We start from the raw sequence: 19440 nt of genomic DNA, 5'->3' as shown, positions 1-19440 counted from the left end.
TGCCCGTTGCTCTGCGGGTGGCAGACTGAGGCATATGCGAATTTGATCCGGTAGTCTGCCAAGAATGCTCGTATAGGTTCGCAGTCGAACTGGCATCCGTGGTCGAATACTATTGCTGTCGGTATTCCAAATCTTGTTATGATGTTTTTCCAGATGAACTTCCGTACCTGGTTGGCTGTTATTTTTGCTACCGGCTCGGCCTCAATCCATTTTGTGAAGTAATCGACGGCAACAATCAAGAACTTCCTGCCTCCTGAGGCTGTTGTGAAGGGTCCCACGATATCCATTCCCCACTGGGCGAATGGGATTGGATTCAAAATGGGCATCAAGTCGTTTGCTGGCATACGTATTACTGGGGCAAATAGCTGGCATTTTTCGCATTTCTTGACGTAGCTCTGTGCGTCCTCCAGCATGGTTGGCCAGTAGTAACCTTGTCTTTGGCAGATCAAAGCAAGTGTTTTTCCTCCTACATGGTTTCCGCATATTCCTTCATGCATTTCTTCGATTAACCTTGCGGATTCGTATGCCGTCAAACACCGCAGCAGGGGGAGGCTGAAGGCTCTTTTATAGATTTGCCCCTGATATATGACGTACCAGCAGATGTCTTTTTTGATTTTCTTTGCCTCCCTGATATCGGCCGGGAGAACTCCAGTCGTCTTGTACGCCCAGATATCATCGTACCACTCTTTGTTTGCCGTGATGGCCATTATTTCCTTTCCTTTTTCCTCCGTACTCCTTCTGTGCATGATTTCTATCATTACTGATCGACTGAGCTCGATTGTTTTCGAACTGGCCAGTTTTGCTAGGCTGTCTGCGGCAGTGTTCAACGCTCTGGGGACCAATTCGATGTCAAAAGCTTCTAACTTCGCTGTCAGCGTCTTCAGTTTTTCTTGATACCGCCGCATTGACGGCTCTTTTGTTTCATACTCTCCCGAAAACTGATTTGCCACCAACTGAGAATCCGTTGTCATTACTATCCTCTTGGCATCTGCCAACAAGCATAGATGTACCCCTGCAATGGCTGCTTCATATTCTGCTTCGTTGTTCGAAGCTGCGAAAGTGAATCTTATTGCGTATTCGAACTTATCTCCTGTCGGAGAGATCATGACAACGCCGGCTCCCGCTCCCGACTGAGCGGCTGAACCGTCTACTGATACTTTCCAGGATTCTGCTTTGGTTTCCTCTTCTTGATAGGATGCTTCAACTACGAAGTCAGCCAAAGCTTGTGCTTTTATTGCATTGCGCGGGTGAAACTCAAGATCGTACTCCGACAGCTCTATTGCCCATCGCAACAGTCTGCCGGCTGTATCCATTTTTTGCAAAGCCTTCTCTAGTGGAAAGTTCGTCAGAATTTGTATGGTATGTGCGTCAAAATATGGTCTGAGCTTTCTGGCGGCTATCAGGACTGCATAGGCCACTTTCTCTATCAGCGAGTATCTTGCTTCTGCCGGATTCAAAATGTGGCTGACAAAGTATATCGGCTGCTGGATTTTGTCTTTTTCACTGATTAGTACAGCAGCAACGGTTTGGGCTGAAGCGGACACATATAATTGTAGCTTGTCGCCCTCTTCCGGCCTGGCTATCGTCGGTAAAGCACGAAGATGTTCTTTTACCTTCTCGAAGGCCCTTTCCTCGGTTTCCCCCCACCGGAATTTTCCGTTCTGCTTAAGAGTGTTAAAAAATGGAATCGACCTGTCGGCTGATTTGCTAACAAATCTTGTCAGAGCCGCCATTCTTCCTGTCAGCCTTTGTACATCTTTGATGCTTTTTGGTTGAGGCAGACTGAGTATCGCTTCTACCTTATCTGGGTTTGCGTCTATGCCTCTCTCGCTGACAAGGAAACCCAAGAATTTCCCCGATTTCACTCCGAACACACATTTCTTGGGGTTTAGTTTCATTTGGTAACGGCGCAGAGTTTCAAACGTTTCCCTGAGGTCATCTAAATGATCGGTCTCCAATTTGCTTTTCACTATGGAGTCGTCGACGTATACTTCAATGTTGCGGCCTTTTTGGTTTGGGAACACTCTGTCGACCAGTTTTTGGTACGTTGCCCCAGCGTTCTTTAACCCAAACGGCATAGCCTTGTAACAGAATACTCCCCCCTCAGTGATGAATGCTGCTTTTTTCCTGTCGGCCTTTGCGAGGCTGACTTGGTGGTACCCGGAGAATGCGTCAAGGAAACTGAGCAGCGCGTGGCCAGATGTGGAGTCGACTAGCCTGTCGATTCTTGGTAGTGGGTAGCAGTCTTTTGGGCATGCTCTATAAAGGTTTGTGAAATCTACGCACATTCTCCACGAGCCGTTTGACTTCTTAACCATTACGACGTTGGCCAACCACTCTGGGTAGTCGCATGGTTCAATAAATCCTGCTGCCAACAACTTTTCTACCTCTTCCTGTATTGCTTGATTTTTTTCTGTTGAGAAGTTTCTTTTCTTTTGCTTTACCGGCCTGACTGCTCTGTCGACATTCAGTCGGTGCTCGATTACCTCCGAGCTTATACCGGGCATTTCGTCTGCGGAAAATGCGAACACATCCACATGTTCTCTCAACAGACCGATCATGTTTACCCGCAACTGGGGGTCAATGTCGGTTCCTAATTTTACTGTTCTGCCAGTTTCTCCTTCTACCAGCTCGACTTCTTCTGACCTTCCTCCGGCCTCTACCCTAGGTAGAGAAGTCCCCTTTTCGATGCTTTCGATTGTGGGTGACTCCCTTTTCTGCCTTTTCTCCTTCTTGGGCAAAAGAGATGACTCGCCCCCCAATCTTGGGGCTTGACCCTTTGCCGGTCTTTTCATTGCTGCCTCTCTCGCTATATTCCTAGATGGGGTCAGTCGGCCTGGTGTTTTTAATGCCGTCAAGTAGCATGATCTTGCTGAATCTTGACTGCCTCGGATTCTTTCAGCCTTCTCAAAGTTAGACATGTATATCATAGTTAGATGGTATGTTGATACCACTGCTTGTGCATCGTGGATGAATGGCCGGCCCACTATTACGTTGTATGCAGCAGGCACTTTGATTACTAAGAAGTCTACCATTAGGTCCCTTGCGGCTCTACCTTCTCCAATCTGCACTGGTAGTCTGATGCTACCTTCCGGGAAGACTGTGGCTCCGGAGAATCCCATCACAGGATAGTTGACTCGTGTGAGTTCTGTCTCGTCTATTTTCAGCTGAACGAAGGCTTCCCAAAAGATAATGTTCGCTGAACTCCCTCCATCCACCAGTATTCGTTTCACTGGGAAGTTTGCTATTTCGAGGCCCAAAACCAGTGGATCGTCGTGAGGGTATATAATTCCGCGACAGTCGTCTGGGGTGAATGAAATATTTGGCATGACTTGGGTTGCCGGCCATTTTATGGTGCTGTGGTAGTTTACCAGGTGGCGGTGTTCGCCCAGACTTCTGCCGGCTCCACTGATTGTTCCTCCATGGCATGGTCCTCCAGATATGACCCAGACTGTCGGCCCCTTCTGGCCACTGTTTCTAGCCTCCCCATTCCGACTGGTTTCTGGTGCTTTCTGCTCTATTCGGAGCGGTGTTTGGGTGGATGGTAATCTGTTGTTTGTGTTATTGCTTTGCCAATTGCTATTCTGTTGGTTGTTGTTGTTCTGTCGGGCTTTATATTGTGTCAGATAGCCTCTCCTGATCATATCCTCGATGTTATCCTTCAAATCTCTGCAGTTTTCCGTATAGTGTCCACAGTCATCATGGAATGCGCAGTACTTCGACTGTGGTCGGGGTTTGTCGCTCATTGGTGGAGGCCTCTTCCAGTTTTCGTTCTTGTTGACATTGTAAATCGCGGCTCTTGGGGCGTTCAATGGAGTGTATTCGTGGAATGTGGGGTATATGCTGGTTGATTGTTTCTGGTAATCCCTCCCTCTTGGGTCTTTCCTCTGTTCGTCCTTTCTGAACCCCCTGTTCTGATTCTGCTGCGCCGGCTGAACCGGCCTTGGTGCGGCATTTCTGGTCTGTGCCGACTGATAGTGATTTGGGATTGTCATCAGCTCGTCGCTTTTGATGTATTCGTGGGCCTTTATCAGTGCGCTTCCCAAATCGGTGAAGGATTTTCTTCCCAAGTATTTTTTGAACTCGCAGTGGTTCATTCCTCTCATCAGGGCCACCACAGCTATCTCTTGCTGCAAGTTTGGTATGCTGGTGGACTCGTTGTTGAATCTGGTGAGGTAATCTCTTAAGGATTCTCCGCTTCTCTGGGTGACTGCCATCAGCTCTCCCGACGTTTTCTTTCTCTGCTGCCGGCTGATGAACCGTAGCATGAACTCTGTTTCTAACTGTCGGTAATTATATACCGACCCCTTTGGTAGTCCCTTATACCAGCCGGATGCCACTCCCAGCAGTGTTGAGGGAAATATCTTGCACCACATGGCGTCGGAATCTGTATACAACATCATATGTTGCTCAAATGTGTTGCAGTGGACCTCCGGATCTGTGGATCCGTCGTTCTTGCAGAGTGGGAACTTCAATTTCTCCATTGGTTCCTCCAGAATGTCCGCGCACAGGGGGGAGTTTGCAGGTTGGATGGTGTAACGGCGCGACGCGTATCTCTGGGGTGCTTCTCTTGTCTCTTCGATGACCATGGGTTCCGGCCGACTGCGCAGAGCAATCGCCTGGTTTGTATTTGGGTGTTGTTCTTGTTGCACTAGGATCTGTTCTCCGAATAGGTTTCTTATCGGCAATCTCTTCCGTTTTTCGCCGACTGGTGTTTCTGCAGTCTGGTGTATGACTGTCCTGGGTACAGGTTCTGTGTTTGCCTTTCTTGCTGGCTTCAAGGCCGACAACGCGGCCATCACCGCTCTTGCTGTAGCCAACTGTTCCTCCGAGAACTGACCGGCGAGTTCAGACGGCATTTGCGTATCGTCCTGGGCTGGGCTTTTGGGCTCTTCTTCTGAGTCGTCGTCCTCGACTGAGTATCCCAGAACATGCAAGGGTGTTGCTGCAGTCGTAGTTTTGCTGACGACCGACTGGCTCTCTAGCTGGGGGGTGGGTTGGTCATTGACGGGTGTTATTATTGGTTCTGCCGAGAATAGCGTGGGTTTCAATGGGGTTGTTGTTTTTGTCGTCTGCGTACTCTGTGGGGTTGCTTTCGAGGCCTGCTTTTTGCTTCTCTTATACGAATCTGACTGCGTACTCTCCATTTCCAAGGGTGATGATTATGATTGATTTCATTTTTTTTTTTTTTTTTTTTTTTTTGTTTGTTTTGCCTGGCTGTGGGTTCTGCTTACAAGTGGGGGTCCCCTCCTTCTAGCGCCAATTGTTCCGGCGGCGGACTCGGAACAGGAAAAGGATGACTGACTCCCGACTGAGGTTGCTGACTGGATCCTGCACAGTGAAGCCGTTAACTAGCCTCGGGGGTGATCCGAGAATTACCCCTCCGATGCTTAAGTCAGATTATGCTGGTAGCTCTGTAATAAATGCTCATAAGAATGATTGGATTGGAATTGCGTACCTTTGGCATTGATGGGGGTCCGTATATATAGACGGGTTATTTGTACGGAGGACCCGGGTTATTACCCGTTGGTTCCGGATCCTCCCTTTCGGCTCTGATAGGCAGATGATGTCAGAGAACTGCCGACTGGGTTTGTAAACCCTGGATGCCGACTGCACCTTTGGTGCTTCTTGTAAGTATATGTCTATGTTACAGCTGTTATGGGTTGTCCTACCGGCATACCGGTAGGGCTACCCGTACACTAAGCAAGAATAGTCTCTCTAATTTGTTAATTAAACCATAGTCGTATATACACGCTACACATTCTTAAAAGTATGTTCATTTTCTAAAACATGTAGGATTTTTTTTTTAAACTAAAAAAATAAATATACATATTTATATGTAATAAAATCTATTTAGGAATTAATGTAATAACCAATAAACTAAAATAAACGTAAAAGATTGTGTTTTAACTTTTTCATTTTTTTTGCTTTGTTTTCCGCAAAGTGCTTGTATAACCATATATAATTAGGGTATGATTAAGAGTAAGACTAAGTTTAATTTTGTAATACAAAAAAACGTCAGATTGAAGGGATGAATTCCAATTTTTTTAACTGCCTTAATAATTGCTTTCTTGTTTGCTATAGGAATTAAATTAAATTGTTGTTGACTTTTGGTTGTCACGTGCATTGAAATTTCATTTTTTACAGTATGACATTAATTATCAGTTTTTAGAATTATTATAATTAAATTAAATTAAAACTTATTAAGGGTATTATAGTCTATTTCATAGGGGCACACCAAAAGACCATTTACTAAAATGACCTCATGAATTCCTTTATAAAATAGAGATATATATCTTATATGCATTCGAAAATATTAAAAACTTAAAAAATTGTAAATATTTTTACTTAATATTGATGTATGAGCGTAAGCAAAAATCTTGTACATACTACATGCAACTATACTATTATAGTCTTTTCTACATAATCATATCTTACCAATCTTATGAAAAATAAATGTCATAATAGTTTCTTAATTTTATAGAAAGTCAAAGATCTCCAAATATCAGACCATTAAATTTTACACATATGGGGATTAACCCATAATGCTGGCACCAAAAAAGTTTTCTAATTTGTTATTAGTTTTCAATTTTAAAATCAATCAATAATCAAATATTTAAATCAATAAATAATTAGCTTTTTAATTGAATTTAATTGTGAAAATTTAGGTAATTTAGTTTTATCCTAGGAGGACACCAAAAGTGGTGTTACCGAATACCCCTCCCCTCTACACTTATATAATAGAGATAGATAAACCTCTTTTTATGTGCAGGATCATGATCATAATGATATATCTCATAAGTGGGCAAATAACGTCCAAGTCCAAGCAGCTCTTCATATTCGAAAGGTAAGCAAATCGCTAAAGCTACGTGACATGATAAATGTCACAACTAAAATAAGACAAAGAAGTATCAATACATGATTTCAAAATGTTATTAAGCTTGATCTTGAGATATTAGGGAACGATAAGCCGATGGTTCCGCTGTCGCGGTCGTAGTAAAGGTGATGTGTACGACTATAACATGGATATTTACAGTAGCATTCCTTATCATCAAAATCTGACTACCCGTCCTCTTAGGGCACTAATCTTCAGGTAATTCATACTCTTTTTTAGGTTAGTATGTGTTTCACGAGACATTTATTACACATATTATCGACGCATAAACTGTAAATCTTACATTTACGTACATAGACTACGGTACAATATATTTTACATTGAGTTGATCTAACAGTGGTGACCAAGATATGATAGTTCCATATACGAGCACATTCAAATGGATCAAGAACAAGCTAAATATTGTCCCAATTGTAGATTGGAGGCCCTGGTTTGTGAACAGCCAAGTCGCGGGGTAAGTTTTTTAATTTAAGAGCTCTTATGTATATATCAATTACGTAATAAATTAATTAAGAATGTTTTCCTTCTAGACACAGAACTCTCATCCTTTCACGAGAAAGATTTAATACATAGTACAAAACGGTTATAATTACACTCATAAGCCGTACAATATATAAATTAGGATAATTTTTACCGGCTTATTCTTGTGTGGACCTGGTCCACCATAACAAAGCCAACAGTTTACTCTAACAATACTTTACATACAATGTGACCTTTATTATTCACATACGAGAAACTTTTGTGTGAGACCGCCTCACAGGAAAGACCGCCTTGTTGGCAGTCTTGCTGGCAGCCCCGTTGGCAGCCATGTGGGCGCATGTGCTGACGTCAGCATATAATTTTTTTTATAAAAAACAAATTTATTTTTTTTTTTTTGAAAAAAAAAAATTTGAATTTTGTTTTTCAGGCTTAACTAATTGGACTTCAGGCTTAACTAATTGGATTTCAGGCTTAAATTATTATTTTTTCGATTCGAATTCTTTTTTTTCGAATTTTTTTTGGATATTAACTAAACTAGTGTAAAACATAACTAAAAGTAATAAATGTCATAACTAATTGAATAACAAAATAGTTAAACTTATGAGTCGATTAGTTAAACTTATGAGTCGAATAGTTATTATTTTTAAACAAACTTCTTATTAACTAAAACTCATAAAATCTTAACTAATTGATTTCATTGCTTAACTACTTAGTTTCAGTACTTAACTAATTGCTTTCATTGCTTAACTAATTTATTTCACTGCTTAACTAATTGATTTCACTGCTTAACTAATTGATTTCACTGATTAACTAATTGATTCCATTGCATAACTAATTGAATTCAAGCTTAACAATACTTTCTTTATATAAACTTATTGGTTCTATTGGTTAACTAATTGGTTCTATTGCTTAACTAATTGGTTTCAATGTTAATTAATTGATTTCAAAAAAAAAAAAAAATCTTTATCAGTTATTAGATTAGTTTCATTCCTTAACTAATTAGTTTTATTACTTAACTAATTGATTTTATTTCTTAACTAATTGGTTCTATTGCTGAACTATTTAGTTTCATTGTTTTAAAAATTGTGGTCTTAACTAAAACTGGTCTGAAACACAAAAATACGTAAATCAAACTCAAAAAATCTTAACTATATCCGAGATAAGCGTAACTAAAACTCAAAAATTCTTAACTAAAACAAAATTATTCACAACTAAACAAATTTAACCACAACTAAAAAGATAATATTCTTAACTAAAACAAAAAAAATCTTAACTAAAACAGCAATATTCTTAACTAAAATGAAATCAACATAACTAAAACAAAATTTTTCTTAACTAAAAGAGAATAAATGTTAACTAAACAATAATTGACTTAAATTCAGAAAAAATCAACTAAAACCATTTATTTCTTAACTAAATCCAACAAAAGCATTACTAAAAGATTACAGTTCTTAACTGAAACTAAAAAAATTAAATCACCAACATCAACAACTCCCTTCGTTTGCCTCGCAGCCATGGTAAGACTGAGCACCTTCAGCATCAGGCGGCGGCTCATTCTTTCTCCACCTCAGCCACCACATGCCCGACGCCTTTCCATTCCGCTCTCCTCCCATCTTCGACGGCGACGCGCAACCACAGCCACCAGCATCCCCGCGACTCTCTCTATCTCCTTCGCCGCTTATTATTTCTCCACCTCAGCCACCGCCACTCGGTCCACCACTCGGTCCTCCATTCCATTTCTCTCGTTTCCCATCTCCGACGGCTGTTGCGACAAGGCGATCACCGGCGCCACCTTCATCACAGCACCACCTGCTAGAAAAATAAAAAAAATCAAACAAAAACCTAAATTGTAAAATCAACAGAATTAATTAAAAAGTTGAAAAATCAAAAACCTAAAACTATTGATGAAGAATGGAGGAGAGATGAACGAGTTACGCTACCTCATTTCGAAGCTCCGCCATCAAAGATCTGTCAAGCTTATGCGCCGCCGCATCACCGAAGGAACAGATCTTGCGGTGGATGCTCCCCCTCACCTTCGATCGACAAAATTAATCAAATACAAAAACTAGAATCAACAAAGTTTAAAAAAAATTAAAAAACCCTAAAAGATCAAAAACCTGAATCAATTGAAAAAATCAATCGAAAATCGATCGAAAATCCAAGTCAAGATTTCGAAATTAAAGCTACATGAGGAAGAAGAATGGAGGAGAGATGAAGAAGAGAGGTGGAAATTACCTTAACCACCACCCTGGCCATGTAACCATTAACGCGACCATTGATGGGCTGATGGCTCCTCGCGCAACCACGAACTCATCACAACGGTCAACGGCGACGCTAAATTTGTTCACTTCGCTGGCGTCGATCGCGGCGGAGATTCACTTTCTTGCCTCCGACAACCGTCATTAGGTCTGGAGATGAGAGAGAGGATCAGAGTGTTTAAGAGAGAGAAAGGAGGCAAAGTTTAGGGGAGGGAAAAAAATGAATTAGAGTTTGCAAAAGGGAAGAAAAATGTCTATATATATTGCTGACATAAGCAGTATGTCAGTAATTACGTGTCACTATCAGTGCCATCAAGGCGGTCTTTCCTGTAAGACCGCCTTACTTAAAAGTTTGTATTCACATATTGGCTATAATAAATTAAACACCAAATTTCTTAAATATAGTAACTATTTTTTGTATTAAAGTAAGCCTATCTTTTTAAAAGAGAATTTATGAATTAAAATCACATTATTCAAGCACAACATGCATTACATAACCACTAATTTGATACTTTTTCATAACCATTCTAATAAACACGTCAAAATAAACTAGAATCAAATTGTTATCTTTTTTGTGTGTGGACCGAGTCCATTTAAGAATAAGTTAATTTTACCCTTTTTTTTTTATAACTTTTACCTATTTTTTGTAACTTGTAATATATTGAATTAAATTTTATATTTATAAAAAAAATTTGATAGATAAACATTTTAAAGGGTTAAATGATTAGTTTTATACATTATATTAGTTATTTTGAAGAAATATTTTTTTTATTAAAATGAAGAAGTGTATCACTACAAAATAAATAACTTTTAAGAATTTTGAGTTAAGTTTACTCCGCTGTACAATATTTATTGTACACAACTTATAAATAAGAACTAGTGATTTTTTTAGTTAACTTTACTCCGATTGCTACTTTGAATAATTAAAATTCGAGATATTTCCAGTTCTCTTTGACCAAAATGCATGTAGTCCATTAAAGTGAAATGATTCATTAATTTCATCAACTACCCAGATACACTATGTCATTTATTATGCCAAGGAATTTTTCAATTTGAACATCTTACAATTAGTTTAATTTATTTTCTAATGAAACTACGTACTTCAAATTAATAAACACCAAATTAGACATATGTAAGAAATTTATATAATTGATGCTTATAGCCATATGGTTTTAAGGTGGAACCTCTAGCGGTCTTGTTAAGTGGACTCTCTCGGTGACGGGTGCAGTCCAAACCCATATTTAACAGGGTATTCAATATGAAGACGGTGGTTAATTGAAAGAGAAGAAAGAGAAGTAGAGAAGGGATGGTCGGTTGAGGCGGTGTGGGTACGATAGAGGAGAGAGAAAATGAGTTCTTACTTGCTAGGATATTGGGCAAGGAGGACAAAGAGTGGTTAGAGCCGTGGAATTAAAATGACAAAATTGGAAGTGTAATTTCAAATCTTACAATTCGACTTATTTCCTTAAGGGTTGGATTTGGCTCAAATTCTATTCCAAATTCCAAGTGTTTCCAAATAAGTAAATTGGACAAAATCCAGAATTTTAAATGAAATCATGGTTCTAAAACAGGTCATTACCTAGTTTTAAATGATTGCTAATAATCGATGTCAATGCAACATTACCGAAACGTAACTTTCTGCTTTTCTTTGTGTGCATGGATTATTAACACAATTTTTTGATATAAAATGGTTAAATGTTTACTTAAAAAAAGATCAAAGTTTGGTTAATGGTGAGTTAATAATTGGTTAATTAACCGGAATTTGGAAGTGAGTCCCTAAAAGGTGAAAAAAATAAAGTGAGTCCACAAAAGATAATAAACGTCAAATAATAGTCCCTAAATGTTACCTAATGATAAAAGTAATTTGAGTTGTTTAAGTAACAAACAAAATTGAATCTTTTTCACATTAATTATCGGTCAAATTGCGGACAACGGTGCATGATACCTGATATTTAGGAACACTACAAGAAGAGGGTAATTTGTACATGAAACTTTAATAAAGTTTTTTGCGGAGTTTAAACTGTAAAGGTACAGTGAACAAAAATAAGAAGAAAGATGTGATATGAGGAAACTTCTTGACACCGATTAAGAAGTAAAAACCTCCAACTTTTTTACACAAGTATAATGTAATACCTCAATTACAAAATACACTCTACCTCAACTCGTTTAATTTTTTAATTTTCGGATTTTAATTTTCAATTATTTAATTAAAATGATTAAATTATAAATAATGATTAATGATGATGTCATTAATAGACTAATTAGTCGAAATATTAGCTAAGAATCTAAGATGGCAACTGGCATCAACTGTTAGAATGATAGGTAGTAAACTAGTAATTGACAATTTTAAACATTTTAGATAGATATTAATTGACGAACTTCCTAACAACTTAGGTAGTACTCCCTCCGTCCTGGAATACTTGACCTGTTTTCCTTATCGGGTCGTCCCTTAATACTTGACATGTTTCTAAAAATGGAAATATTCTAACAATATTATATTATTTCTCACTCCACCCCTATTAACCCACCTACCCCTACTCCATACAAAAAAAATTTAAAAATTCAACCCCTACTCTCCCCCAACCCCACTTCTTAACCCACCTCCCACTAACTACATTAAAATAATACCCCACTATCAACTACTACCTATTAAATTAAATAAGTTAATTCAAGTCCCTTAAACTCTGTGCCGGTCAAACCGGGTTGAGTATTCCGGGACGGAGGGAGTAACCGATAAATTTTCCTTCTTTCATCCACGATATTATGTTTGGTATACTTCATTCCCAGCGTGTATGTAGCAATATTCATGTAGCCATGTGTTTCATGCAGATATGTTACAGACTATTCAAATGGTAGCTACAATTTGACATTTACTACAATCAAGGTAAAAAAATCGCTCAATTTAATTTTCCAAAGGATAATGATCGATTTATGTAATTTTTATATGAGCATTTAGTGCATTATCTTGGTTGTCTGGTTGGTACTCCATATTAATTTAGAAATGCATAATGGGATTAGGGGTGACAATTTAGGTAAATGGGACGGGTTCGAGTTTATTGACTTTAGGTCGATTTCAAGTGATATAAAAAATATCAGATATAATTATATCACTACAAAATGTGATAAATTAGTCAAAATTCGAATTCAGTTCATTCGGGTTTAGTTCAGAGTTAGGCTTTCTCTCAGTAACTTCAGGTTGGGTTCGAGTCAGGTTAATTATCAGGTCCGATCAGGGATTGCCAGCTCTAGATATGAATTATATACGTCTATAGTTGTAATAAGAATATGAATCTTCTTACACACAATTTATGTACCACTTAGGCCTTGTTTTCTTCAACTTATAAGACATTGTTTTCAGGTCCGGCCTATAAGTTCAGATAAGTTTGTATAAGTTAAATAATGTCTTATAACTTCCAATAATGTCGTATAAGTTCTAATAAGGTCGTATAAGTTCCAATAAGCTATGACTTATAAGTTCTAATAAGATCGTATAAGTCCCTCCGTTTCTTTATCGTATAAGTCCCTCCGTTTCTTTTTGATCTTCCTGTTTGGAGTTTTGGGTGGAAATTAAGAAATTGGAATCTTTTAATGATTGGGTGTAAGAGTAATGATTGAGTGTAAGAGAAAATAATAAATAAATGAAGAAAGTAATAAAGAAATTAAGGAGAGAGAAGATATTTTTATGAAAGTAATAAAAAATCATAAAAGTGGAGTTGGGTGGGTGAATAGGGAAATGCGAATGAATTAAATAAGGAATGGTGGAGAAATTTATGGTAAAAAGTCATGTCCCAAAATAGAATCAGGAAGATCAAATAGAAACGACATTTATAGAAACAGGAAGATCAAAAAGAAATGGAGGGAGTACTTAATTACATATCATTGATAATTAATTTCAATTAGTAATCACAAATTATTTTAACGGTTTTTTCATGAAATACCCTCGAGGTTTCATATAATGCACCAAATACACATGCGCGTTTCAAAATACATAATATACCCCTATTTAAACTTATTTGCACCAAATGCCCCTGAACTTAACGGAAGTCTAACGCCGTTAGTAATTAACCTCTAATTAATCTAATTAACCCCTTAATTAACCTAATTAAACCTAATTAACTCTAAACTATCCTAAACTAATCCTAATAACTACCTAACTACAACAAACACCAATCCACCATTGTCGTCCTAATACCATAACCACCGTACCTCCAAACACCTTCGCTGGCCCTTGCGTCACGTCGGCATACTCCGGCTCCCTCGCTTGACATGTCAGAGCCGCCGACGCACCTCACCGTCCCCTATTCTTGCTCCCTATTCATGAACCCATGCCTCCACAACCCAACCCAATTCTGTTAACTCTCCACGAAGTCTCTCATTTTTCATCTCTCCACCTTTACCCCATCACCATTAACACTAAATTACGTGTGGGCTTCGTCGAAGTCGAACGCCGTTGCTGCTAGTAGTGGAGGGAGTTGTGAGCTTTACTACGACAATGGTGGAGGATCTGGGCTTCGATTAAAGGACATCCATGGTTAACTACCATGGAATTGGCTTGAACGAATGAGAGGGGAAGGGATACATTACAAGAAATCAGATAACAAATCAAACCCAATTCTAATATGAAACCACACAACACCAATTTACAAGAACAAACCAAAATAAAATTAGAACATCCCAAATTCAACCGCCTACAAAGTACCGCCGGGAACACAAATTTTGTTTTTCCATAATCCCATTATTTGTGCTTAATCATCGCAAATCATCACAAATCATCCCAAACACCAATTTTGTTTTTCCATAATCCCATTAATAGTATGGGGAAAGAGAAGAGAAGATGAAGGTTAGGGTTTGATCAATTAGGGGTTAGGGTTTCTGGGTCTTCAGATTGGGCGTTGAGGGTAGAAATGAGCGAGCCGATCCACCATGCTTGGGCCCACATGAAGTAGCGTAGGTTGGTTTGCCGGCGGGGTTTACGGGGGACTTTTGATTAAGGGTGGTGGCGGTTGTGGGTAGAAATGAGCGAGTCGAACCACCACCGTCGCTGCCTCTGCTGCGGTTCCCCAGGTAGATGGAGATGGGCGTGGAAGTTCGGTAGTGGTGGTGGTGGGAGGTCGGTAGTGGTGCCGCCGGTTGGGGTAGTGGTGTCGGGTTGGGATGCTGGAGAATGGTGGTGTTGAATTGAGTGATGGTGGGAAGGAGGAGGAAGAGAAGCAAGGAGATGAAGTTAATTAGTTAATTGGGGGCTAATTAGTTAATTAGGAGTTAATTTTTTAATTAATTAGGTTTAATTAACAGATTTGGGGTTAATCACTAACGGCGTTAGACTTCCGTTAAGTTCAGGGGTATTTAGTGCAAATAAGTTTAAATAGGGGTATATTATGTATTTTGAAACACGCGGGTGTATTTGGTGCATTACGCGAAACCTCGAGGGTATTTCATGAAAAAACCGTTATTTTAATGTAATATCATAAATATGATTTATTTAATATAACAACACAAATAATCACAATATTCCATATATTTTATTTAAGACCTTATTGAAACTTATACGACCTTATAAGAACTTCTAGGGCCTTATTGGAACTTATATGACTTTATTGGAACTTATAGGAACTTACACGCCTTTATTAAAACTTATAAGACCTTATTTAACTTATTGGGAACTTATCTGAACTGATATGATTGATATGAAAATAAGGTCTTATAAGTTGAAAAGAACAAGGTCTAATATCTTATACTTCGTATATAAGTAAGCCTAATACTTGATCATTCCCTCATCATTAATAAGTAGAGCGAACGCCCAATTTCACTCAAATAAAAAGTAGGTATATCAACAAAAGAATAAAGGGAGTATTTATGTCGTCCTCATTAATCTATACATCTATACATCTACCTATATATAGTATTTAAAAACTCAAATCTTAGTTACATCACTAACATGTGTCACCTTTTCCTTTATATATATATATATATATATATATATATATATATATATATATATATATATATATATATATATTAATACAAGTAAGTTTTAATACAAAGTATTGAATTAACATTAAAATGAGTCGAACAAAAAAGAAAAGGAAAACATGAAAAAATGTTAATGTTAATTCAATACTTTGTATTAAAACTTACTTGTATTAAAACATGGAAAATTCAAAAGACATTCATGTATATAAAAACAACACAAACAAATCAAAAGACACTTATAATAAAAATGTATGTATAATCACTAATCAATGAGCTGACATAAATTGTTATTAATCAATTAATATTCATACCAATAACAATAATAATTCATATTAGTACTGATATGTCAATATTTAATAGTCTTTAAACTCTTAACTTATACAAATAATAAGAGTACAAGAAAACTAAATATTCCGCAATAAATTAGCCATCAATCTCTCATTTTTCATCCTCCTTATAAATAAATTTGACTTTCAAACATTATCGTTATATCATCCACACACAACAAACTATATTATCAATTCATCATATATTTTTCAAAAGTAATATGTTTTTACTTTATCTATGTTCCTTTTTTCTATGGTATAATCTCAAATTTCCTCATTTTTTTTATTATTATAATTTATAATTATTTTTCTTTGCTATTTTAGAGAAACTATATTGTATATTACATTACCCCTCAAAAAATGTCATCGTCGTTGATTGTTTCCCCGAATTTTTATTTGAAGTAATTTATAGTTATCATACTTTAATGTAAAGAAAGAGTAATAAGAATAAAATGGTTCTATTTACACTAATCAAATTTTTGATACCATAAAAAAAAAAAAAATTGTGATACCTAAAAGTTGTACATCGAACGATTTAAGTTTTTCAAACACTTTATATAATGCTCTCGTGCAAAATTTCTAGTTAAGTTAATACTTCGTACAATGATGGTAACGAATGAATTTGAACTCTTGCAATACAAAATCAAATAAAGACACTGAAATATTGTCCGTAAAAATAACGTGACACTAATGTTTTTTTGGTTTTTTTTGTTTTTTTTTTGTTTTTTTTGTTTTTTTTTTTTCTGGGGTATTTATTTTTTGGTTTCTAATGAGCTACGAGGGGAATTAGATTCTAGGACCCATTATACACTAGCTTCCATTTTTTAATCACTAGACCAAAATTTTATTGGTATATTAATTTTAATAAATAAAAATTAAATTAGTACTTAATTTTGTAGGAAGCAGGACATGTTGCCCATGAATATAAGCCTTGAGAAAGTTTGTTATTGTATATTATATATTATTTATTATATATTATTAATTATTAATCATTTATTATTTATTATACATTGTTTATTATTAGTTATAGATTATTAATTATTAATTATTTATTATTTATTATTTATTATTTATTATTTTTTATTATTTATTATTTATTTTTTATTTATTTTTTATTATTTTTTATTATTATTATTTTATTTATTTTATTATAACCACTGATGTAGTATATAATAAATGAAGTCAAAGCACTACAAAAAATTAGTGGGAAGCCGGTATACTAAATGAGCCCCCACTCCTTTAGCAATGGCAAAACTGATCCTAGTGAAGATATAATAGGCATCCCGTACCCCAATATCTTGAGACTTGGAGAACTTATGTATCCGTTTAAGTAGGGAAATAACATCTGCCTCTAATTCCCCCAATGAAGAAAATGAGAAAAGGTAGGAAACTATACCCAATTGCCGCACACTTAGCCTGATACTTGACCCTCTTACGACGCGCTGCATCAATGACAACACGTCCAGGAATGAAATCAGACAAACCAGATTGTGTCAGAGGCGATGGCCCAGTTAAGTCCACACACACACCAAGCCCCATCATAGGAGTAAAGTAACATGTCTGCAGGACGGAGATGTGTGTCGTTTCCCCCGCACATTCCAATATCAACCTCTTTACCAGCTGAGATCCCAGACCGATAACAAACATCAACCAACGTATCACGAAAAACGTTATGTCGATGTTTATTATTATTATTATTATTATTATTATTATTATTATTATTATTATTATTATTATTATTACTCCTTCCGTCCCAAATTAGTTGTTACACTTATCTTTGCACAAAGTTTTAGGTGATAAGTGGTTGTTTGGTTATCAATTGTTATTTTATTGAAAAAGTAGATGTGATAGGAGTTAGTGGGGAATTTTTTTAATTGAATGAGAAAGGGTGTGGGGACAAATAAATATTTAGTGGGAAGAGAGGGACAATATAATAATAATTGTGGGGTCATTTATAATTTAGAAGTACAACTAATCTGGGACGGACGAAAAAAGAAAGTGTAACAACTAATCTGGGACGGAGGGAGTATTATTACTACTGTTATTATTTTATTATTTATGAAAAGAAGGTGTTCAAGAGAAAGAGAATGGAAAGTCTTGTGGGTGGGATGGGGGGGGGGGGTATAATTGTATAGAGAATTGGGGGTAAGTGAAAAAGAAAAGGGGGTAAAAGACTAAAGGGAATGACAAAAATCACCAAACAAACAATAATAATGGGATGAAAATCCATCATTCCCTTGCCCTTCCCCTTTCCTGAAAATCCCCAACCAAACGCCCCCTTAAGTTGGCGGGTAAAAATAACGTGACACTAATGTTTTTTTCTGGAGTATTTATTTTTTGGTTTCTAATGAGCTACAAGGGGAATTAGATCCTATGACTCATTATACACTAGCTTCCATTTTTTATCACTAGACCAAATCTTCATTGATATATTATTATTAATAACCAATAATTAAATTACTACTTAATTTTGCAGGGAGCAGGACATGTTGCCCCTGAATATAAGCCCCGAGAAAGTTTTGCAATGTTTCAAAGATGGATTGCATTTAGGCCTCTATCATGAAGATGATCAACATTATTGTTTATTAAATTCGTGATTTGGATTGATTAGATTACGTTATTGGCTTATTGTCCAATGTCTAATACTCTCTTTGTTCCTAAATGTTCTATCCATTTCAATTTGGCACATTTACCAATGCACATTTTACATCATTAATATCTCTAATTACGTGTTATTAAAAATTATAAAATTTTCATATTGTCAAAGTGCTCGTTGAGACGGATCAAATAAGACCCCACATGACTATATTTTTTCTTATATATTGGTAGTAATTCAAGAGATTCCTTTCCATTATGAATAGTGTCGAGATTCCAAATGGATAGAACATTAAGGAAAGAAGGGAGTACTTCGTATACAATTGTAGACATGAATTTGCGTGCAAATGACCAATGTGTAATCATGTTTGGCGCATGTGGGGGATGTAGTTGACTTGCTATGATTTGGCAAGTGAGAAGCTGGCAAATGGGCCAATCTTAAGAGACTACTTGATGTTGTAATTATTGGGTTTTCAAGGTAATATCTATACCTAGTCTATACCTCTATACCTATTATTTTAAAAGGAACACCATACATTATTAGAAGTTATGTGGTATCTCATTATTAGAAGGCATGTGGCATCTCTCCTTTCATCCATCATTTTGTTTTGTTTTTTTACAATTTTTCTTTATTGTTACTATGATTTACAACTTCTAATGCCTCTTCCACTCCATTTTTCTTATTCAACATCAAGTTATTAATAATACTCATTAGTCTCTTCCACTCCACCCCTTTAACATCCAATATTTATTCAACCTATAATTTTTATATTTTTCCAACCTTCAAATTACACCTCTATTTTATTCATATATTACCAAAAATCAGGAGTATTTACTAACTAAAACTTCAAAAAACATCTGAACAACCACTATACAACCGTCCGTTCTATGAACGGGCTCAAAAGCTAGTTAG

The 19440-nt window shown here is 36.7% G+C and overlaps 1 protein-coding gene across 3 annotated transcripts in view; it reads left to right on the top strand.

Moving 5' to 3' along the window:
- Positions 1 to 18723, top strand: part of LOC110788985 (serine carboxypeptidase-like 16) — a 65624-nt gene extending 46901 nt beyond the window's left edge. For 2 of the 3 annotated variants that reach the window (XM_056837490.1, XM_021993626.2), the window contains 5 exons: positions 6773 to 6847; positions 6960 to 7093; positions 7233 to 7349; positions 12463 to 12517; positions 18409 to 18723. In XM_056837490.1, coding sequence (XP_056693468.1) covers positions 6773 to 6847; positions 6960 to 7093; positions 7233 to 7349; positions 12463 to 12517; positions 18409 to 18495 — 468 coding nt within the window. In that variant the 3' untranslated portion in view covers positions 18496 to 18723. The remainder of the gene's footprint in view (positions 1 to 6772; positions 6848 to 6959; positions 7094 to 7232; positions 7350 to 12462; positions 12518 to 18408) is intronic. The other variant, XM_021993627.2, reaches the window with a different exon arrangement.
- The last annotated feature ends 717 nt before the right edge of the window (positions 18724 to 19440 follow it).

This window comes from Spinacia oleracea, chromosome 2, assembly GCF_020520425.1.
Source record: "Spinacia oleracea cultivar Varoflay chromosome 2, BTI_SOV_V1, whole genome shotgun sequence".
Classification (NCBI taxonomy): domain Eukaryota; kingdom Viridiplantae; phylum Streptophyta; class Magnoliopsida; order Caryophyllales; family Amaranthaceae; genus Spinacia; species Spinacia oleracea.
Note: the sequence above shows the minus strand (reverse complement) of the source record. Positions and strands in the feature narration are given on the sequence as shown.